The sequence below is a fragment of the Hemitrygon akajei genome, chromosome 2 (genome assembly GCF_048418815.1).
Source record: "Hemitrygon akajei chromosome 2, sHemAka1.3, whole genome shotgun sequence".
NCBI lineage: Eukaryota > Metazoa > Chordata > Chondrichthyes > Myliobatiformes > Dasyatidae > Hemitrygon > Hemitrygon akajei.
Genome location: NC_133125.1, coordinates 12,182,707 through 12,207,614, shown reverse-complemented (window position 1 = coordinate 12,207,614; position 24,908 = coordinate 12,182,707). Strand labels below are relative to the sequence as shown.

Below are 24,908 nucleotides of genomic sequence, written 5' to 3'. Positions count from 1 at the left end.
GAAAAACCAAAGTTCTCAGATTGTTGTCTTTATATCTGAGAGTTTGAGTTATATCTGTGACTGATCCAAGCCCTACTTTGCACTCTGCCATCAATACTGAAAAGACTTAACAGTAGCTTACATAGATTGTAAATGTCTTCAAGTGAAGGTGACAAGAAATTCCATTATATTTTAATATAAGATAAAAGATTGCGAGAACAAAGCAATATTTTTAACTCAGTCAGAACACATGGTAGCACAGTGGTCAGCACAACACCAGTGACCCGGGTTCATTTCCTGCTGCTGCCTGTAAGGAGTTTGTACTTTCTCTCTGTGACGTGTGGGTTTCCTCCAGGTGCTCCAGTTTCCTCCCTCAGACCAAAGCCATACCAGATGGTAGGTTAATTGGTCAGTGCAAATTGTCCCATGATTAGGCTCAGGTTAAATTGGGGGATTGCTGGGCAGCGTGGCTCGAATATCAATAAATAAATGAATAAACAAACAACCACGAGAAGGAATAAGAGCATGCACTCGACAAGTATTGCCCGAAAATAGAATTGATAAGTGGCTGTAGTTCAGATTGTATTTGTTTCGATTAAAACTTCAGAAGATAAGCATTCAAGGGACTAGAAGTTGATTGTTATTTTCTCCTCTATCATTGTATAGTTGTATATACTTATCTAAATATTTTAAGCTATAAATTATGTGAATTATGCATAAAATGATGGAAAATTAAAACACAGATGGAACCTATTTTACCAATTAAAGATTTACAGCTTTGCTGGAGAAATCCAAAACTAATCTCTCCGCACTGTATGCTCTTTATTCTGAATATTTACCTGTGTCAAATTGCAATATACAGATCACAATTTAGATGTGAAATATTCAAGTGCTAAGAATTGTCTTAATATTTTAAAACTAAATGAAGATACTGAATTCTTTCTACCTTTGTACTGTAGGTTTTTGCAAATAAAACGGTGGAGGTGTTTTTTATATTTCTGAAAAGCATTAGCAACTCATTTATTGAACACCAAAAAACTGAACACAAAGTGCCCTAAAAACCCTTTACATAATGACGTCATCACGTCAGACCAGTCTCTTAAAGTGAAACCACAACTCAATGTTGGTGGTTGTGATTTATGTACATTTCCACCGTTTACATTACCCTACACAGCCACCTGCAGATTGAGTAAAACTGGCATTGTGAGCCTGTCCAGAGCTCAGACGAGCTGCCTGACTCGGCTCCTGTGTTCCATGGGTGGAGAAAGTGCAGGTGCCTCTGGCTCATCTAGTGGCGTGTTGACATGCTCATGGTCATGGTGTGACAGCAGGGGCATGGTAGTGGAATCCTTCAAATCTTGGTGGGCTGGTTTGCTTTACTTTACTTTATTGTCACCAAATAATTGATAATAGAGCGTACAATCATCACAGCAATATTTGATTCTGTGCTTCGTGCTCCCTGGAGTACAAATCAAAATAAATATAATAAAAATTTAAATTATAAATCATAATTAGAAAATAGAAAAGGGAAAGTAAGGTAGTGCAAGTCAGGTCTGGATATTTGGAAGGTACGGCCCAGATCCGGGTCAGGATCCGTTCAGCAGTCTTATCACAGTTGGAAAGAAGCTGTTCCCAAATCTGGCCATACGTATCTTCATGCTCCTGAACCTTCTCCCGGAGGGAAGAGGGACAAAAAGTGTGTTGGCTGGGTGGGTTGTGTTCTTGATTATCCTGGCAGCACTGCTCCGACAGTGTGCGGTGTAAAGTGAGTCCAAGGATGGAAGATTAGTTTGTGTGATGTGCTGGGCTATGTTCACGATCTTCTGCAGCATCTTCTGGTCTTGGACAGGACAACTTCCATTCCAGGTTGTGATGCACCCTAGAAGAATGCTTTCTACGGTGCATCTATAAAACTTAGTGAGAGTTTTAGGGTTTAAGGCAATCTACTGAAATATATCCCAGTTTACACCTCTTATCTGTGATAAAAGTCTTTTCTCCCTCATTCCAAAATGTGGGATTTATTGAAGTTGGTGGAATGCTGTTGAGAAGCTGACCAGGTGGCATGGTGTCAGGGTGAAATCATCTGGCACTCATAATTGTTGTCTGTATACCAACTCAGCCAAGGATGCCTGCAGGTCCTCTTTTGGAATGACTCTGAGTCCCAGCAGGACCCATGGGAGATGATCATTGCAACACTTATTAGTGAGGGAAACCCTCAGAGTAGCCTTTAAGAGTGGTAAAACCGCTCAAATAGGCCATTGGACTGTGGGTGATATGCTGTGGTGTGATGTAACCTAACACTGAGGTTCTGGGACCATTGCAGCCCAGATGTTTGATATGAATTGGGGACCGCAGTCAGAGGAAATATCAGATGGAGTGCCAAACTGAGCAACCTCGATGCTGATAATTGCCCGAGCCACATCTGTAGCTGTCATCAATGCTAGGGAGGTGACCTTTGGCTACCTGGTGGTACAGTCTACCATAGTAAGGAGGTTTGCTAAACCAGAGGAGGTGGTGAGGAGGACCAACAAGGTCCAGATTGACATCAAACCATTGCTCAGGGACATCAAAAGGTGCCAATAGCACCTGAATGTGACGGTTAATTTTTGCCCTCTGGTACTCCACACAGTCTGCAGACTAATCACACAGTCCTTTCGAAGGCCATGCACACAAACTTTAGTGCAGCCAGATTCTGGGAGGCCTTCTGGCGCAGATGCGAGAGGCCAATTATGGAGTCAAAATCAGCTCGCCTCCAGTTTGCGGGCATGATGGGGCGAGGGCAACCGGTTGAGACATTGCGTGGGAGAGAAACCCTCCCTGAACTTATTGTCAGCCAACCATAGGCCCGAAACTGCTGTACTGTAAGCCTGGACCTCTGGGTCAGTAGCTTGCTTGGCTCCCATGCCGGGATAATCAACCCCAATGTGTATGGGCTCAATGGCTAGCTGTGAGAATCAATTGGCCACAGCATTATTTTTCTCCTTGATATGTTATATATCAGTTGTGAACTCGGATATATGGGCTAGGTGGCATTGCTACTGTGCAGACTGAGGATCTGATGTTTTGGCCATTGCTTGCATGAAGGGTTGGTGGTCATTGTAAACTGTGAAATGGCGCCTCTCTAAGAGAAAACAAAAAAGGCGGACAACCAGATAGAGACCGAGAAGCTCATGGTCTTCTATCTTCATATCTCAGTTTCTTCTTCTATCTTCTATCTTCATATTCATGGTACTTCCTTTCAGGGTTATGGAGCTAGCCACTGAAGAAGGCAAATGGCTGCCACCCTCCACCAGCCAGCTGTTTGTGCACAGCACCCACAGCATAATCTGAAGCATCAGTAGTAGTGGCTATGGATAAGTTGGGGAGCGGATGCGCAGGTAGAGTCATGTTATAAAGAGCTTGATTGGTGTCATTAAATGCCCTGATCATGTTTGCTGACCCGTTAGGCACTTGATTAGGAGTATTGCCTTTAAGCGCAATATGTAGGGAAAGCATAAGTTCAGCAAAATGAAGTGGTGATAGAAATTTCACCAAACCTAAAAAATCTCCTGTAGATTTGAAGTTGTGCAGGGCGTGGGAAATCCATAATAGCGGCTACTTTTGATAGGAAGGGTTGGAACCTTCTACGGAGATGCGATGGCTGAGAAAGTCAATGGTTGACAACCCAAACTGGCATTTAGCAGGGTTAATAGTCAACCTGTGTTGGCTTAAGCACTCAAAAAGTGTGCAGAGATAGAATTCGTGTTCAGATTTGGATGCAGTGACAAAAAGTATGTCATCCAGGTAAACAAAAAAAAAATCTTAAGTCTTTTTATATGGAGTCCATCAGCTGTTGGAAAGTGTATGCTGCATTTTTCAGCCCAAGTGGCATGCGCAGAAACTCAAAGAGGCCAAAAGGGGTCATCACAGCTGTTTTGGGAATGTCCTCCAAGCACACAGGCACCTGATGGTAACCCCTAACTAAATCGACTTTGGAAGAACTTCACTTTCCAGCTAAATGTAGATGTGTGGGACCAGGAAATGATCAGGGGGTGGTGGTTTCATTATGGCGTTGGTAATCACCACATGGGTGGCAACCACTGTTGGACTTAGGGACCACATAGAGGGGTGAAGCCCAGGGGCTATTTGGCATACAATGCCAAGTCTTTCCATGTTCGCAAATTCAGCCTTTGCGGTTTGCCAGCTTTTCTGGGTCCAGTCTGCGCACGTGGGCATGGACTGGTGGGCCAGTTGTGGAAATGTGGTGCTCGACCCCATGTTTTGTGAATGTCATGTAGAATGTGGGCTTGGTTAGGTTTGAGAATTTGCCCAGCAATTAAGCGAACTATGCAGAGTTGCATGCGGTTGACGGAGTTGTTGTGGGGAACTTACATCCACTAGCTGGCAGTTCTTAAGATCATTGACCAACAATCCTTGGGCACACAGAAAATCTGCACCGAGCAGAGGTCTAGCCACTTTAACCAGGATAAAGTCCCATGTGTAATGTTGCCCACTGAAGTAGAGTGTCACCCGTCATATCCCGTAAGTTAGGATCTTGCTGCCGTGGGTGCTGTTTGCCTTCTCATCAATAGGCAATGCTGACAGCACACTCTATTTGAGTACCCGTGCCACACAAGAAGTGTTGCCCTGAAATGGTGTCCGTAATGAGCAGTAGACGACGCTGGCAGCTGGAACTCAGCTGTTCACAGACCACTGATGTCCTGATACGCAGGTATTGTTGAAACTTCAAAGTGGTTGGCACTTCCTAGCATTTGTATTAAAACGATCATGGTAAAAACACAGGCCTGGGGTTGTCTGCTTCACTGCCACATGCATCCTTATTCTGGGGGCCTTGCTGACTGGGCTTATTGAGGTAGAGAAAGGAAGAGGAACGATGCATCGTTGCCTGGCTGAGTATAGACTATCAACCATTTTCGCAAGCTCCCTATAGTCCTTCACGGGTGCATTAGTGAGGGCTATGCGAACTTGATCAGGCATTTGCTGCGTGGAGAGTTCTTTAAAAATAAAACAAGGATGATGATTTCCAGCAGAGACAGCATATGGTCCATTAGCTCTGAAGGCTTACCATCGCCAAGACAGGCAAGGAGAGCAACTGTTGAAATACTCAGACTCTGAGAGTCCAAAAGTCTATAAAAGATGAGTTTTCAGCAACCGGTGTTTATCGTGCTCATGCATGTGTTCTCTTAGACCCATCATTCTTACGCCGTGGAGTTACTAAGCGATGCTACGATATTTTTGGTGTTGTCATAGAGATTTCTTGAAGTGCAAATTGAGCCTCAGTTTGTATGAACCAAGCAATAGCATTTTGTTCCTTAACTCCGGTAGTTTCAAAGTGACTGCCTTGGCAAACATGTTCACTAACTCTGCAATTGTCCTGGAGCATTGGGGTCACCAGTGTGGGTGTTCGGTAATAAAACAGTGGAGGCGTTGTAAGTTTCAGAAAAACCAGAGCAACTCATTTACTGAACTCCAAAAAAAAGAACTTAAACCATGCCAAAAACCCTTTAAGTAATTACATCATCATGTCAGATCAGCCTCTAAAAGTGAAACCTCAACTCAATGTCGGTGGTTGTGAATTTTGTGCATTCCCACCAATTATACTACCTCACACCTTTATTATTTATGACTCCTAGATGCTTTGGTAAATAATTCCTGAGTTAGTGAGTCAAGGATTAATGTAAATCTGCTGAATGTATCTTTCAGGCAGATGATGCTGAAGATCCATTTTAACTAGATCCTCCTGGTAACTGCTTATCGAGTCCTATGTATGAATGCTCTTTGCGATTTTGTCATGTACATTAGTGAGGCTGTTGTAAGTAGCTCGCTTCTATTGATTCCATGAGAAATTGTCAATTTACAGGAAGTCCACTACTCTCTAATAAGGCCATACTCTTTTCTCTTTGCTGCCATTGGGTAGAAGGTACAGGAGCCTTAGGTCCTACACCACCAGGTTCACAAACAGTTATTACCCTTCAACCACTAGGCTCCTGAACTGGTGTGGATAACTTCACTCACCTCAACACTGAACTGATTCTGTCTTTTGTATATTGGTTGTTTGTCAGTCTTTGTGTGTAGTTTTCTTTGATTCTACTGTATTTCTTTGTTCTACTGTGGATGCCTGCAAGAAAATGAATCTCATGGTGACATGCAGTATGTACTTTGATATAATAAATGTACATTGGACTTTGAACTTATTCCCAGTGTTGTGTATTAGGAGTATGTGTTTCTTCTGGGTGCTCCAGTTTCCTCTCACATTCCAAAAATTTAGGCATTAAGGTTAGTAAGTTCTGGGCATGCTGTTTTGATGCTGGTAGCATGACAACACTTGCGGGCTGCCCCCAGCACAATTCTCAGGATGTGTTGGTCATTGATGCAAAAGGTACATTTTACTGTATTTAATGTTTTGATATATATGTGACAAATAACACTATTCTTTTTGTCTTTAAATCTTTTTTAACTCACTGCAGACAATAGGCATACTTTTATATCTAAATACTAACATGCAGTGGAGTGGCTGTGATGATATGCATGAAGTACTGTACAGGTTGAATACCCTTTATCTGAAATTCCAAAATCTGTAAACCTCTGAAATTTTTTTTTTTAACATTGACATGTCATCACTAACGGAAAGTTCCACAATGCGCTGGGAAGGTTCACATACGTAATGAACAGAAGTTAATGAAAAATAGAAAAACAATTTCAAGTTTAATATCATTCAACCATACATGAATACAGCCAAATGAAACTCTGGGACCAACGTGCAAGGTACATAAAACTACCCCCCCCCCCCCATTGTAGTTACTGTGGCACGGGTGGCTGTTTGAAATCAATGGTGAAATGAAGCCAGTCGCCGCCTGGAACCCGGTGAACTGGCCAGTGGTGGTCATTCAACTCTGATCGTCTAAGAAGACACAGCTCCATCATCTGAGATTGTCCTCCAACTGCAGATTGTTCATTCTGTGAGCTTCACACCAGCTGTACATAAGATATATATGTAATGTAAATGGGTTTCATGTTTAGACTTGGATCCCACCCTCAAGATATATCATTATATAGATGCAAATATTCCAAAATCTGAAATACAAAACACTTCTGGCCTCAAGCATTTCAGATAAGGGATGCTCAACATGTACTAGCAAATTAATTTACTTTTCTGGGAAATGGAAACTGGGTTCTTGAATGATGAATTGTGATAGTTTTGTGCAAATCAATGTCATAAAATAACTGAAGATATTGAATTTATTGAAACTTACTTTGAGGGTTGTGATCAGATGGAATTAATTTGGAGAAAAGCTTCTCTATTCCTGGTTGGAAACTTGTGCCTGTAAATCGGAATTATTGAGACATTACCCAAGTTTGCATTGTATCACATTTTGCAGTCAGTCCTTGTTCACAAGTCACTGACAGAACTCATTTATCTTTCTTCATTCACAACAACTCCATGAATGGGGCTAGCACCACAATAGATGTCTAGAGCCACCGCAGTGTAATGAATTGAACCTCGAAGACGAACGTCAACTTGTTTTCGGGGCCAAGGAAAGTACTTTGCATGTCAGTATCTCGCATTGAAGATCGAAATAGAGGCTGCAGGTGACAGCATTCTCACTACATTTCACACTTATAAATCATTATTTTTAGTGAATGTGCCAACCAGCTGAGAATAAGGCTGTTTATCCTCAGCATTTATTTCATTAGCATGCAGTGAGATCATCTTTATTAGCTACAAACAACCTTAGTAGCCTCCTCAATGTACTTTTGTCTGTTTAAGTTAATTAAAGCCTCTTTGTTGAAAGTATTCCTTTTCATTTCAACTCTGTGATTATCTTTCTAAATTCAAATACAAACTTTAGTGATGTCTTTTAAAATCATGTCAATGTTCATGCCATTTCAGAGTGGTGGGGGGAATGTAATTGCCTCTCCCTGTCCTTCACCATTCCTTATCTCTGTTTTCCTCTCTCACCTTACCTCCTTACCTGCCCCTCACCTCCTTCTGCTGCTCCTACCCCTTCCCTTTCTTACTTGGCCTTCTGTCCTCTCCTATCAGATTTATCCTTATCCAGCCCTGTATCTCGGGTGAATTTCCCAGCTCTTTACTTCACCCCTCCCCCACCTCCCAGTTTCATCTATCATCTACCACCTGGTACTTCTTCCTCCACTCCCTGCACCTTCTTATTTTGACCTCTCCTCTTCCTTTCCAGTCCTGATGAAGGGTCTTAGCCCAAAATGTCAACTGTTTACTCTTTTCCATAGATACTGCCTGACCTGCTGAATTCCTCCAGCATTTTGTGTGTTTTGCAGATTTACTTGTGTTTGTGACCACCAGTTCTTTATCATTTCCAGTCAGAGTCACCTTATGTAAAGATAATCCTGTTACTTTATGTACATATGGTCTATGAAGTATATAAGCTAATCTTATGTATTTATATTTCTTGTGTTTTTTCTTGTTTTCTTTATGCTTATTGTGTTTTTTTTAATGCTGTGTCGGATCCGGAGTAACAATCGTTTCGTTCTCCTTTACACTCGTGTACCGACAGAGGACAATAAACAGTCTTGAATCTACTCCTGGGAATGTGATACCATTAGCGCCTGTGTGATTCTGATTCTGATTAATTATTGCCAAGGCACTGGAGGTTTGTGATATGCACCATAATTGCTGTGCCTGGAGGGAACCCATTGGTCATGGGGAGAACAAACAAACTTCTTGGAGACAGTGGCAGGAATTGAACCACAATCACTGGCACTGTTTGGTGTTTTGCTAGTTGCTGCACTACCATTCCACCGAGGTAATCAGTTTGTTAACTTAAGTTGGAAAATTGCTCTGTGTTGAGGTTGAAAGCTGTTTTCACATTCTTATCCAATAAAAAAAGGCAAATCTGTATTATTTTCCAGTAGGTGATGTACAGAGAGAAGAGTAAAAGGCTTAAAGAGTGGGAAGGCACAGGCCCGGTGAGGGCAGTGGGTGAGAAGACAGGTCTGATGAGTGGATGATGGGTTCTGAGAGAGTGGGGAGATTAGGATCCAGTGAATAGAGGAGCAATCGGAGAGATGGGGAGACCATGGATCTATAGATGGTGAAAGGGAGTGTGGGCGATCAGAGAGATATAATGCCCAGTGAGTGGAGAGAAGGGGTGTGTGAGAGAGGAGAATACATGCTTGGTTCCTGGTTATCAGTGCTGAAGTCTGGCTTCAAAGTACAGATGTTATTTTTGTGGCACAATAGCAAAAAGTTATTACAGTGTCAACAACTCGGGTGCAATTCCATTGCTGTCTGTAAGTAGTTTATATTTTTTCCCCACGAATGCATGGGCTTCCTCCAACAATACAAAGACGTACAAGTTAGTAAGGGTTAGTAAGTTTTGGACATGCTACATTGACGCACCAAGTGTGGCAACTCTTGCTGGCTGTCCCCACACATCCTCAGACAGTGTTGGTTGTTGACTCTAATGATGCATTTCACTGTATGTTTCGATGTACACGTGACAAATAAAGCTACCTTTATCATTATTTTTATTTTTCTCATTATTGTTTGGATATGACAGGTAACTCTCAGTTTATTTTTTTAGACACTGAAGCAAGCAAGGCAATGGAAGTGCATGTTTGCAGAATCTGGCCACTGACAACACCGGACACTGTACACTATCTGAAGATAGGTTGGGATGAAGACTTGGGAAATGGCTTCACAATAACTCTGTGCAATGGAGAACAAGCATGGAGCGGAAATGGTACAGTTCATATTAGTTTAAGCACAAAAATCTCATGTACTTTTTCTAATTAAGAAATGCTAGCGTCTTTAATCATGTGCATTCATTTTGAAATTAGAGGATGCGTCCATGTAGGTACAGTTGCTACAATTACCTTGCACCAGAGGTACTGAATTCTATAATTCTACAGAAGGGGAATGGACTTAATGGATCGTTCTTACAGAGTATGGGTCAAAGTGATTTCTCTGAGCTGCAAAGATCCAATGATTATTCTGAAAGTGGTTTCAGAGAGCCTATGCATTTGGCCTACAGTTAAGGGAGGACCTTAGAGAACTAAATGAATCACAGTGAATGAAGGCAAGCTAAAATTCTAAGCCATTAAAAAAAGAGAATTTTATGTCTGAGGGTTGGGTAACTGATGTGCCAGTATATATCAGCAGGGACCAGGGTAAGATTTGGAGAGTGAAGTTTGAATGAAGTAAGATGTGCAATGTATAAGTGACTGAAGGTCTTCCAGAAGAGGGATGGAACATTTACATGGCAAATAAGGAATTAGTTATTGGCCTCTGGCATCAACATGGTACACCCACAACTCACTGAAGTCTAACTTTTTGGCATGCAGCAGTGAAAAGAAAAGAACGTTATGTGGCAGATAAGGAATTAGTTATTGATTGGTAGATGTAGATCACTGAGCCAGACAGTGTTTTAGAGGGAAGAGAGTTAATAGATTAGGCATAATAGTTGAAAACTCCATTTTCTGCTCTTAGGGCATTGAGATTGATAATTATTAAAGATGACCTTATTAAAAGTTGCTCTTGTCTCAACTGCAGAGGTTTTAATTAACCCTTCCAGGTTTTTTCAGTTCCCCCCACCCCCCACCTCCAGTTTAGCACCAGTTACTACTATATTTTTGATTGTTATCCAAATCTCTTGTGAATACCTTATCGTTCTTACCCACACTACCACTCAATGGCTCTTCTCCTTCAATGGGCTCTGCTTCATTTGGCATGTAGATATGATTTCTGATTCACGAAAGGGCTCTGGGTTTTCGTGCTCAGAAACATTAATTGTACTAGTAGTGGAAGGTGTATGCAGAGAAGATATATTCTACGGTGCATGGCTGATACACTTGAAATTCAAGATTCAAGATCACTTATTGTCATTCTTTAGTATATGAATATAAAGAAGAGCAAAATGATTGTTACTTTGGATCTGATGCAGCATAAAAACACAATAAGCATAAAAATACAATAAATAAATATATAGAAGTAATCCTATGAAACACAATGACCAATTACATAGACTGATTGTACATACATAAAGTGATGCTAGTTAAGACTCTTGGCAGTGTGGAGGATCAGAGGGATCATGTGGTCCGAGTCCATAAGACACTCAAAGCTGCTATGCAGGTTGACTCTGTGGTTAAGAAGGCCTACGCTGAATTTGTCTTCATCAATCGTGGGATTGAATTTAAGAGGCGAGAGGTAATGTTACAGCCATATAAGACCCTGGTCAGACCCCACTTGGAGTACTGTGCTCAATTCTGGTCGCCACACTACAGGAAGGATGTGGAAACCATAGAAAGGATGCAGAGGAGATTTACAAGGATGTTGCCTGGATTGGGGAGCGTGCCTTATGAGAATAGGTTGAGTGAACTCGGCCTTTTCTCCTTGGAGCGACGGAGGATGAGAGGTGTACAAAATAATGAGAGGCATTGATCGTGTGGATAGTCAGAGGCTTTTTCCCAGGGCTGAAATAGCTAGCATGAGAGGGCAGAGTTTTAAGGTGCTTGGAAGTAGGTACAAAGGAGATGTCAGGGGTAAGTTTTTTACGCAGAGAGTGGTGAGTGCGTGGAATGGGCTGCCGGCGGCAGAAACAATAGGGTAACACAAAGTACACTGCAGATGCTGTGGTCAAATCAAGATGTACAAAAAAGCTGGATGAACTCAGCAGGTTGGGCAGCATCCGTTGAAAGAAGCAGTTAATGTTTCGGGTTGAAACCCTTCGTCAGGACTAAAGAAGGAGGGGGCAGGGGCCCTATAAAGAAGGTGGGGAGAGGGTGGAAAACCAATCAGAAGAAGGAGGGGGCAGGGGCCCTATAAAGAAGGTGGGGAGAGGGTGGAAAACCAATCAGAGGAAAGATCAAGGGATGGGGAGGGGAAGCAGGGAGGGGATAGGCAGGAGAGGTGAAGAAGGAATCTAAGGGGAAAGCACTGTGGGTAGTAGAAGAAGACAGAGTCATGAGAGGTGATAGGCAGCTAAAAGAGGAGACAGATTAGAGGTGGGATGGGGAAGGGAGAGGGAGGGAATTACCAGAAGTTGGAGAATTCGATGTTCATGCCAAGGGGCTGGAGACTACCCAGACGGTATATGAGATGTTGTTCCTCCAACTGAAGTTTGGCCTCATCATGGCAGTAGAGGAGGCCATGTATGGGCATATCCGAATGGGAATGAGAGGGAGAGTTGAACTGAGTGGCAACCGGGAGATCCTGTCTGTTGTGGCGGACGGAGCGTAGGTGCGTAGAAACAATAGGGTCTTTTAAGAGACTCCTGGATGGATACATGGAGCTTACAGAACTAGAGGGCTATGGGTAAGCCTAGGTAGTTCTGAGGTAAGGACATGTTTGGCACAGCTTTGTGGGCCAAAGGGCCTGTATTGTGCTGTGGGTTTTCTATGTTTCTATGTACCGTTGCTGCCTGTAAGGAGTTTGTACGTTCTCCCCATGATGCGTGGTTTTTCAGCACAATACAGGCCCTTTGGCCCACAAAGCTGTGCCAAACATGTCCTCGTACACCTCTCATCCTCCGTCGCTCCAAGGAGAAAAGGCCGAGTTCACTCAACCTATTCTCATAAGGCATGCTCCCCAATCCAGGCAGCATCCTTGTAAATCTCCTCTGCACCCTTTCTATGGTTTCCACGTCCTTCCTGTGGAAAGGAGTGGCTGATGTGGATGTAGAGGTGGTGGGGTTGTTAGGGTGAGTTAATGGATGGAGGTGTTGATCAGCATGACAGCTTGAGGGAAGTAACTTGAGGGAGTAGAGTGGTTCAGGTGTGGATGCTGTGTAGCCTCTTCCCTGACGGGAGTGAGACAAAAAGGGTGGGGGAAGATTCTTTATGGTCTTGCTGGATAAGGGATAAACACGTGAGCCAGCAGGGAAGTACAACTGAGGAAATGTTTGTTTTACTTGTATTGGCAAATGTTGGCATTCTGACTTGGTTTCCAAAGCAATATGAAATGCTTGAGCTTATAAATGTCATCACTCACAATTGGATTTGAATCTCAACGAAACTTGCAACAGTCAGTTTGTACAAACGTAAATAGGTTATTTGCTATAATAAATTGCCAATTCTGTTCCCAGTGTCAAGTGATCAGATAACAATAGAAGCAAATGAGGCTGAAATGGACAGGGAAAAGTATGTGAAAGACCTTCGATGTGCACTGATAACACGGGATGAAAAGACAAACCGTTACAGCTTTGACTTTATAAAGGACAGCGAAAGAGAAGTTTTCCATTTCTCGTATGAGAAGGTCTCACAAGACATCTCAGTAAGTAGAGTACAATTTTAAATTGATGTAACATTGTCTTTATATAGATAATACTATTTTACAGATACGGTTGCTGTCACATTTACCGTAGATTCCGGATTTTAAGCCGCTACTTTTTTCCCACATTTTGAACAGCTTTGAACTTTGCGGCCTTTAATCCGGAGCGGCTAATACATGATTTTTTTCATGCCGCCTCGTAAACATTTTGCCTCATAACAGTAGACCAATAAAATTGATGAGTAGTTCACAGAGGTCCAATGAAATTGTACGATAAATCAAGCGCACTTTCACAATTAAATTATTGTAAATCAGTCATTTGTACTCACCCTCATCAACATGGAAAACACTCGAAGAAAAACATTGTGCTGCCTTATGGCAGTTATTTAGTTTATAATATTTTCGCTTAGTAATTCATTTTCTAGTTAAAGTTAGAAGAGTTTTAACTATATTTGTTTTCTGTACTACATCGCGGGATGCTATGACGTCACACCCGGTTTCGCGGTGTCTTGTGGGAAAACGCCGGTTTGCGATAAACGGAAAGGAGGGGGGAGCGCATTACGCGAGTGGCTTTGGATCTGAGCGAACGCTGCTTTTAAGTTAAAGGCGATCAATAACTTTTCCTGGTAGGCTGCAGTATATATATTTTTTACCAGTCGTTAGGAGATATTGGAATGTTGTTCAGTAAAGAAGTATACGCAACGTATATTTAAAAGTAGCCGCGTTACGGGCACGGTTCGAAAAAAAGCATTTGCAATATGTATTTGTTTTTGTTACCATATGGATTTAATTAAAAGTTAAAAAATCCTCACGTGTAATATCTTTCTGTGTAAATATCTCATATTACAACGTGGGACACCTGCGGCCTAAAATCCGGTGCGGCCTAAAATCCGGTGCGGCCTTTACAATTAAAAAATTGATTTTATTTCTAAAATTAGAGCCAGCGGCTTTTAATCAGGTGCGCTCTGTAGTCCGGAATCTACGGTAGTTATAATTTGATTTAAAAACAATGTCTGCATAACACCATGAGGTTCAGCAACAGTTATTGCCCTTCAACCATTAGGCTGCTGAACCAGAGTGGATAGCATCACTCACTTCAATACTGAACTGATTCCACAGCCTATGCTTTAAGGACTCCTCAACTCATGCTTTCAACATTATTTATTAATTATTATTTGTTCTTTTTTGTATTAACACTGTTTATCTTCTTTTACACATTGGTTGTTTGTCGATCGTTGTGTGTAGTTTATCATTGCTTCTATTTTGTTTCTTTCTATCTACTGTGAATGCCTGCAAGAAAATGAATCTCAGCGTGGTATATCGTGACATATATGGACTTGAACTTTGAGAGTATAAATGTATGATTGTGCTTCTGACTGTGCAATGGTGGATCTGAATCTTTGAAAGATAAACCACATTGCCTTCCTTCAGTAATGTAACCCGTGACCTAAGAGCTTAATTTCCTAAACGATTATTTCTTTTTTTCCTAAGGGGTGAAGCATGCAATGTCTTTTTAAAAACAGCTGTGCTCGGTTGATTTTATCCATTTACGTTCAAGCCTGATAAATATAAAACTTTTAATGTTATTTGTATTGTCAACATTAAGTTTAAATTTGAATTTTTATTTTAAAAGGATCTTGTATTCTCAATTGATACCATTGCCTTTTGTTTTGATTCTTTCCTCATCTCTGCTGTTCTAGTCTGGTCACACAAGTTTGTCATTCATAGAGCTATTTGCTGTATCACTTCTTCTTTTATCACTACAATATTCTTACTGTCACAAAACTTCAGATATTTCATTAGTTGTGGAAAATTTAAGATATGAGATTGTACATGTTTTTATTGAAAAAGGTTCCTTTATAAATATTATATAAGTTGGTATTCTTAAGACATAGTTAATTGAAATCGAGTGTCTAACAAAAAATGCATGATCTCTTTTTGATTTTTTTATTCATGGGATGTGTAGCATGATATTGTCCATTCCTCAGTGCTCCAAACTGAGGAGGATTTGAAGAACCAGCCTCGTTTGTGGGCAGACTTCCTCCCTGAAGGATGTTATGTTTTTATTGAAATGGTAATCTGGCTTTTCTTAACAGTAATTTGGGAATGTACAGTACTTTGGGGCTACATCTTTGTAAGTACTTCACATTTCAACTTTATTTGAAAGAACTTTTCGTTAGGTGTCAGGATGCATTCAGGAATGAAGTGTCAGTGCACATAGGTGTCAATATGTGTCTTTACATTGTTTATCAGGAATATTCATATTTTGAAGCTTTCATTTTATGAGTAGATCTGCTGAGTGTGCTATTAGTGAATGCTGAATTCTCATTGTATGATGAGAATTCTGTGCTGTCTTTCACTCTTCTCACGCTCAGGCAGCAACCCCATTAAGGCCATTCTTGCTTTAACACTGAAAGTTTTTTTAAAAATATAACACAATTCTCTTAATTAATAATGAAATTACTCAATTCACTTCACATTTGCAATGTGGGGGGTATTATGTTTTGGGGCTAATTTCCTAAACTGGAAACATATCATTTTAGGAACAGCTACACCTCCGCCATCGGATTTCTGAACGGATGATGAACCAACCCATGAACACTACCTGACTATTTCTGTTCCCTTTTGCATAACTTAGTTAATAAATTTTTTCTTCATTTTTTATTGTAATTTATAGTATTTTTATGTATTGTTCTGAAATGCTACTGCAAAACAACAAATTTCATGACATATGTCAGTGTTATTTAACCTGATTCTGATTTTGTTGTTTTTAGTTAAAAGTCTAACTTTTTGGCAGGCAACAGTGAAATAAGTTCATGACAAGGAACATTCAGAGTTCAAAATAAAAGTTATTATCTGAGTACATACATGTCACCGCATACTACCCTGAGATTCTTTTTCTGTGGGCGTACTTAGCCTGTGACAAGGAATTAGTTATTGATTGGTTGATGTAGAAGACAGAGGCAGAAAATGTTATAGAAGGAAAGGAATTAGTAGATTAGGTGTAACGGTTAGAAGCTTAAATTTTTGCTCTTAGGGCATTGAGATTGATAATAATGGTGATGACCCTCTTGAAAAAATACTTCCTGTCTCAATTGCTGAGGTATTAGTTAACCCTTGCAGGTCTTTCAGCATTTTTCCCAGTTGCTACTTCGTTGTTAAATATTTTAATTTGGAAATAATTTGTAAAATGTATAGCTCAGGTAGTTGATGACTGGGTTGAGTTGTTCTCCAATCTTGGCAATTTACTTGCAAACGTTTCATCACCGTAGGAAGCGACATCATCAGTGCACTGATGGTGACAAAATATTTGCAAGTAAATTTCCAAGATCAGAGAACAACTCTACCCGGTCGGTCATCAACCACCCAAGCTATACATCTTCTGAATTATTTACAAATTAAAGTATTTACAACGAAGTAGTAACTGAGAAAAATACTGAAATACCTGGAAGATCGGAGAATAACTCAACTCAAACGTTTTAATTTATACAAAATGTATACATTGCTGCTATATACCTGTTTAAGCCATTATAATGAAAAGGGGACTGGAAATGCAGTCTAGTTGAGTCAGGACTGCCATGCTAATATCATTGTGGAAGATATTTTCACTTAAAGTTTAAAGTTCAAAGTAAATTTTTTATCAAAGTACATATATGTCACCATATACAACCCAATACTTAAGTATTACTCATTGATAAATTATTAACCAAATGCTGCGGATTATCTACCATCCATTTTTTTAAAAAAGTTATCTTTTGTGGTATCATAATAAATGAAGTGCACTGTATTATTTTTTCATTGAAGAGAACTCTCACAGTGTTAAAACAATAGTGGCTTTAATGGGGTTGCTGCACAGAAAGGCAGTATGTGTCACAAGCAGCTGCAGTACAAACGAAGCCACCCACACAGCAAGCTCAGTGAGGGCTGCCAAGGATTCCAGACTGGCCATTCAAATCATCGCCACCTAAACAAACACTACAGCACAACCAGAGAGTTAGTCTATGATCTATGTAGGTGAAAAAGTTATTTATCTCACAATACAAGATGGGGGTAACTGTTATTAAACAAATATAAGGTTCTGAAAACAAGCAATGGCTTACAAATGAACGGACATACTGTAGAATATAGAACAGTACAGCTCCGGATAGACCATCTGGCCCATAATTTTGTGCCAACCTTCATGCCAGTTTATACTAAATGTCCTGCTGTGTATTATTCATATTCCTTTATTCCCTTTGTATTCATGTGTCTATCTAAAAATCTCTTAAACTCCATCAAACTGCCTGATTCCATCATTACCTCGGTAACTCATTCCAGGCACCTAGCACTCACATTACCTTTAAACATCTCCTCTCTAATCTCAAACACATGTCCTCTGGAATTTGACATTTCTACTCTGGGAAAAGATTCTGTTTGTCTACTTTATTTCTCCCTCTCATGAATTTACAAACTTTGATCAGGTCCCCCCTCAGCCTCTGACACTCTAGACAGTGCCACACAAGTTTGTCCAATCTCCAATCTTTCTTTACAACTCATACCCTCTAGTTCAGGCAGCATCCTGGTGACCCTCCTTTGCACTCTTCTCAGAGTCTCCATATACTTCTGGTTAAGATTTCTACTGCTACGCTGTAGGTATTTCATTTTAGCAGTTTTCTACAAAAGCAGTGTGTTCTGCTAGTAGAATGCTTTGGTTTCAGCTAGCAATAAGATGACATGTTGTTCAACTTAGGAATGTTGTGTCAGCCCCAAGCAGGGTGTTGGGATCGGGAGAAAGTTCTGGAGAGAGCGGGGCAGAGAGAGTGTTGTGACGGGCGGTAGTCCGGTTTGGGGTCCTCTGCCAGAAGTTGCAGAGTGCGACAGAAGGGAAGAAGCTGTAGAATGTCATTTGAAGGAGAGACCCCGTTGCACAAAGTGCTTTGTGCAGATGAATGGCTCCAAGGAGGAAGTGCCAATAGTCCTGACTGAGAGCCAGTTTGTTCAAGATGGACTTCGAGGGAAGTTTGGACCGTGATGGGTGCTTTCATGCAGACTGTGGGCTAGCACAGGAGTAAAAGATGATGCCAGTATAAGCTCCAATGTTGCGTGCACAGTGGACTTTGACTGTAATGGGCCCTTTAATTTTCTTTTTCCTATTAACTATTTGATAAAGTTGAAATTGGTAAATACACTTTTGTTATAATTTTATACAGTGTATGATCTGTTATTTCTTGCCAACCGACAATTGTGTATGGGCAGTATATACACAGCATTCACTCAAATCAAGGTTCTCACCGCTGAGTCACATAGGTGTTAGCAGAATTAGCTAACAAGCTGAGTTTTCATAAAAGCCCGGTGAGAGGGTTGCATTTCCTATAATGAGGTGACCAGAACTGCTCACAATACTCCAAGTGTGATCTGACTGAAGTCTCATATAGGTGCAGCATAACTTCCTTACTTTATACTGAACACCCCTTCCAATGATGATATGTATTCCATATTCCTTATTTACCACCTTATCCACTTTTAGTGAGCTATGTCCCTGGATCCCTAGGTCCCTCTGTACCTCATGTGGCTAACAATACAGAAAAGTATTTCATTTTGGAAGTGTTCATTTAATTCCAAAAAGGAAATGGTCTTATTTTGGAAATGGATGTTCCTCACAGTAGGATGAACTTGCACTCCTTTTCTCATGCACAATGGTTGGTTGAAGTATTACATTCAAAAGCAGATGTCTACTTGGAGGTGTGAGGGGATTCAGTTAACTTCTCCCTAATAACTGTACAAACTCTACTGCTAATACATGAATGTCACAGTGGGTAGAGCCTCAGTAGAGAAGGACATCTCTTTAGAACGGGTATAAGGGGTTGTTTCTTTAACAGAGGGTGGTGAATCTGTGGAATTCAATGCCACAGATGGCTGTAGACCACTATATTTAAGTCAACCACTGTATTTAGAGCAATGGTTTGATCGGTTTTTGATTGGAGAGGGTGTCTAAGGTTACAGTGAGATGGCAGGAGAGTGGAGTTGAGAGGGAAAGTAAATCAGCCATAATTGATTGAGCAGACTCATTTGGCCGAATGGCCTAATTTTACTCTTATGTCTTATGGACTTACATAGGAGGATTCTCAGTTATCTATGAGATGAAATTGTCCAGTATTATTAGTACTTTGGAAATGAGGAGTCAATTTTATATTACATGTGCAAAAATATTTGAATAAATAATATTGAGGAGACATTAGAACATGGAACAGCACAGTTATGGTCTTATGATCTTATGGTTCTTCAGCATACAATTATGTTCCCTTCCACTCCTCCCACATCCATAACTCTTACATTGGAACCATGGGGCTTTGGGATTGTGGCTATGTATATACCCTACTAGAATCTGAGCAACACACATAAAATGCTGGAGGGACTCAGCAGGCCAGGCAGCATCTATGGAAAAGAGTATAGTCGACGTTTTGGGCCAAGACACAGGACTGGAGAAATAAAAGATAAAGAGTAGGAGTAAGAATGAGGGAAGGATGGGAGGAAGAAACACGAGGTGAAACTGGGAGGGGGAGGGGTGAAAGAGCTGGGAAGTTAATTGGTGAAAGAGATACAGGGTTGGAGAAGGGGGAATCTGATAAGAGAGGACAGAAAGCCATGGAAGAAAGAAAAAGGGGAGAAGCACCAGAGGGAGGTGATGGGAGAAGAAAATGGGAATGGGGAATGGTGGAGGGGCGCAATTACTGGAAATCCAAGAAATCGATGTTCATGCCATCAAGTTAGAGGCTACCCAGATGGAATATAAAGTGTTGTTATGCTATTTCCTTACCTGCTCATCACCTCTTTCTAATGCTCCTCCGCCTTCCCAGTTCTTTACTTCACCCTTACCCCCATCCCAGTTTCATCTAACACCTTGTGTTTCTTCCTCCCCTCCCCCCACCTTCTAACTCTGACTCCCCATCTTTTTTTCTATAGTCCAGATGAAGGGTCTCGGCCCGAGATGTCAACTGTACTCTTTTCCATAGATGTTGCGTAGCCTGCTGAGTTCCTCCAGCATTTTGTGTCTGTTGCTTGCATTTCCAGCATCTGCTGCAGATTTTCACTTGTTTGCTACTGGCATCTGGAGTATTTTTCCTCAATGTTGTTAGCTTTTATATAGCAAATCTGGAGTGAAGTTGGAATAAAAGAGGGAAAGAGGAATGGGTGCAGGGATGGAGGGGAGTAGGTTTGTGGCGTGGGCATAAGTTACTGACTTTTGAAGATGATGCTTTTGAGGGGCTGGAAGTACCATCAGCATTTAGAGTTCCATATTTAACAGCATCCAAAGTAAACCTGCTCGTAGCCAAGTTGAGTTGCTTCGTTGTAAGGGCCAAAAAGATGTTCTCTGATGATTGTACCAAGTTCAATAACTCCCTAGCAAATGAAGCAATCCATGACTACATGCAGTAGGGTTTGGACAATATTCAGGCAGAGGTGTCAAGTAATTTGTGTACTGATCAGGGTCCAGGCAATGAGCACTAATATTAGATCGAGTTAGCCATTGAGTTATGTTATCAATGCCCAATCCTATATGTCACTATCCTGGAATCAACATAAGTAGCTACAAGAGCAGGTCAGAGGCTAGAAATCTTTCACTGAGTTTGGCTCCTGACATTCCAAACTCTATCCACTACCTATAATGCACAAATCATTAAGATCTTGGGAGTGCTCTCTGCTTTCTTCAAGGAAAACATTTCCAACGATACTTAAAAAGCTCAATGGATTCAGAGATTGATGTGGCAACCTTACCCTCAACCTAAATGTTTGCTTCCTCCTCCATCGGTAGACTGCAACTGAAGTGCTAATTACACATTTACTAATTACACAGGAGTTGCTGAGAGTACCTCCCTAATCCATGACCAAAGATGACAAGGGCAGCAGACACATGGAAATACCACCATCAGATTTGGAAATACAACACTGATATCATTGTTAGATCTAAATCCTCAAAATCCTTTCCAACAGAACTGTGGGAGTACCTTCACTTTTAAACTACCAATAAATTACCTTGCAAACATAAAAATTACTATAATGTACAAGAATAAAAATTGCAAAAGAGATAATACTAAGATATTACAATGAATTAAAAGAAGTTCTCTGCAATTTTTTGCTCTCTGACAATGTAATTTCAAAGTTGAACTCACAGAAACCAATGTGGATAAGTGATATAACAGAAGTTTGAGGTTAGATGCTTTAATTTGTGTTTGTACACCAGATACTCTGATTCATCATTGGCAAATTGCATAATTGGACCTTGTATTCCTTATAACCAGAAGCATGCTATTTCTTACACAATATTCAGATAGATTATAGACACAAGGAATATTATGGAGAACCTTTGCTCTGTCTACCAGATGTTGGAGAGATTACATATCAGCATGCTTTTTCTTTCCTGTGAAGAAGTTGACTGGATAACTATTCTTACCAGTTTCTTTGCATCTGAGCCAATGAATATCAAACATTATTTGATGTTTGTATTTGATTTCTTGCGATCTGCTCATGGAGATAAAGCAGAAAACCTCAAAGTGAAATTCAAACACAAAATTATTTAATTTGGTTTGAATCCTTCTTGATGAGGCTAACACACAGCCTTTAAACAGCTGGCTCTTAGACCGATCCATTTACTCGAAATGACATACCCCGTCTTGTATATATGGAGAACTTCCATCCATTAAAGGCAAATGCAGCTGTTTGGCTCCTTGCATGGGTTCAGAATCAGGTTTAATATTCCTGGCATACATTGTGAAATTGTGAAACCGTACATTAGAATACTTTATAATAAAAGAAAAACTATAAATTAAATAAGTAGTGCAAAAAAAGAGTGGAAAAAATAATGAGGTAGTGTTCATTGATTCATTGTCCATTCAGAAATCTGGTGGTGGTGGAGAAGAAACTGTTCCTGAAACATGGAATGTGTTTTCAGGCTCCTGTGCCTCCTCCTTGATGGTAGCCATGAGCAGAGGGCATATCCTGGGGGATGGGGATCATGATGGATGCTACCTTTTGAAGATTTTCTCGATGCAGGGGAGACTAGTATCCATGATTGAGCTGGCTGAGTACACAACTTTCAACTCAGATGTAAATGATGACCAAATTCTGTGCTCTATATGAGGTCTAATTTCTGATACTTATAAGATATTGTGAGGTAATCCATCCATTCCTGTACAACCATAGATATGACAGAAGTATCTCTGAATTACAAGAAAACAAAAAAATGTCGTTTGCTTAGTTTACATTAAATAAATGTTAGAACAAATTCTGATTTATATTCATACTGCTGAGTTAAAGTCAGTCTAAATAAATTATAAATAGGTATTCCCAATGGTTGTTAATTATTAAACTTTGAGATATTGTATCAAAGTAATTTTTCCCTTCTGATGGAAATGGACCTAATTATCAACCACATACAGTGGTTTAATAGCATATCCCATGGTGTTACCTGAAAATCTATTTGTGCATGAGCTCAATTTCTTTCAAATACACATGTTAATGCCAGGTACTTTAACAGTTCCTCTGAAGCATCATACTGCGAACGTAAACCTAGTTGTTATAATAGTTTCAATACATGTAAACTCCATCTGCTCATAACTAAGGCAAATTATTATTGGTTCCTAATAATGCTTTATTTATAAATGGCAAGTAAACTGTTAGTTTTTTAAAAAGTTTGAAAAGTAAAGCAAAGCTGTCTTTCATGACAGCTGAATTTTGAAGTAATTTCAGAAAGACAATCAAAATCAGAATCATTTTTATTGTCACTGCCATTTCTATTGTGGAATTTGTTGTTTTGTGGCAGCAGTACAGTGCAACAGATAAAAATATTATGACAAGCTGCATTAAGAAATATGTGTGACTTTAACTCAGTAGTATGTCTATAAATCAGAATTTGTTCTAGCATTTATTCAATGCAAACTAAGCAAAGGATTTTTTTCTGTTTTCTTGTAATTCAGAAAACAAATGAATAAATAGAGCAAAAGACGAACAGCGAGCCAGTATACATGGACTGTTTCCTAAAATCAAAATTTAGTGCTAATTACACTGTAGTAGCTTAGAATAATTAGGTGGGCAATCTGGAAAATAAAACAAAATTTGGGAGAATGCTATCTTGTAGTTGAATTGAATTGACTTTATTTCTTACATCCTTCATGTACATGAGGAGTAAAAATTTTACGTTACATCTCCATCTAAATCTGTAATGTGCAATCATAGTAATTTATAATAATTTATAATAAATAGAACAGTCAATGTAATATCGAGTACACTCAAATCAGAATCAGGTTTATTATCACCGGCATGTGACGTGAAATTTGTTAACTTAGCAGCAGCAGTTCAGTGTAATACATAATCTAGCAGAGAGAGAAAAATAATAATAATAATAAATAAAATAAAACATAATAATAAATAAGTAAATCAATTATGTATATTGAATAGATTTTTTAAAATATGCAAAAACAGAAATTCTGTATATTTAAAAAAAGTGAGGTAGTGTCCAAAGCTTCAATGTTCTTTTAGGAATTGGATGGCAGAGGAGAAGAAGCTGTTCCTGAATCGCTGAGTGTGTTCCTTCAGGCTTCTGTATCTCCTACCTGATGGTAACAGTGAGAAAAGGGCATGCCTTGGGTGCTGGAGGTCCTTAATAATGGACACTGCCTTTCTGAGACACCGCTCCCTAAAGATGTCCTGGGTACTTTGTAGGCTAGTGCCCAAGATGGAGCTGTCTAGATTTACAACCTTCTGCAGCTTCTTTCGGTCCTGTACAGTAGCCCCTCCATGCAAGACAGTGATGCAGCCTGACAGAATGCTCTCCACGGTACAACTATAGAAGTTTTAGAGTGTTGACGTGCCAAATCTCTTTAAACTCCTAATAAAGTACAGCCGCTGTCTTGCCTTCTTTATGGCTACATCGATATGTTGGGACTAGGTTATATCCTCAGAGATCTTGACACCAAGGAACTTGAAGCTGCTCACCCTCTCCACTTCTGATCCCTCTATATGTTCCTTTGTCTTACCCTTCCTGAAGCCCACAATCAGGTCTTTCGTCTTACTGACGTTTAGTGCCAGGTTGCTGCTGCAGCACCACTCCACTAGTTGGCATATCTCACTTCTGTACACCCTCCTATCACCACCTGAGATTCTACCAACAATGGTTCTGTCATCAGCAAATTTGTAGATGGTATTTGAGCTATGCCTAGCCACACAACCATGCGAATACAGAGAGTAGAGCAGTTGGCTAAGCACACACCCCTGAGGTGTGCCAGTGTTGATAGTCAGCGAGGAGGATATGTTATCATCAATCCACACATACTGTGGTCTTCAGCATCAGCATGAGTTCATCAGTCCGATCGCTCTGTGGCAGAAGCTGTTCCGGAGCCTGTTGGTCCTGGCTTTTGTGCTGCGGTAGCGCTTCCCGGATGGTAGCAGCTGGAATAGATTGTGGTTGGGATGATTTGGGTCCCCAATGATCCTACGGGCCCCTTTTACACACCTGTCCTTGTAAATGTCCTGAATCATAGGAAGTTCACAACTACAGATGCGCTGGGCTGTCTGCACCATTCTCTGCAGAGTCCTGCGATTAAGAGAGGTACACTGCCCATACCAGGCAGTGATGTAGCCAGTCAGGATGCTCTCAATTGTGCCCCAGTAGAAAGTTCTTAGGATTTGGAGGCCCATACCAAACTTG

General features: G+C 40.4%; 1 protein-coding gene across 3 annotated transcripts in view; it reads left to right on the top strand.

The window, feature by feature from the left end:
• Nucleotides 1-24,908, top strand: part of xrcc4 (X-ray repair complementing defective repair in Chinese hamster cells 4) — a 375,216-nt gene that overhangs the window by 24,052 nt on the left and 326,256 nt on the right. For all 3 annotated transcript variants that reach the window (XM_073067077.1, XM_073067085.1, XM_073067068.1), the window contains 2 exons: nucleotides 9,543-9,701; nucleotides 13,041-13,228. In XM_073067077.1, the coding sequence (XP_072923178.1) occupies nucleotides 9,563-9,701; nucleotides 13,041-13,228 (327 nt within the window). In that variant the 5' untranslated portion in view covers nucleotides 9,543-9,562. The remainder of the gene's footprint in view (nucleotides 1-9,542; nucleotides 9,702-13,040; nucleotides 13,229-24,908) is intronic.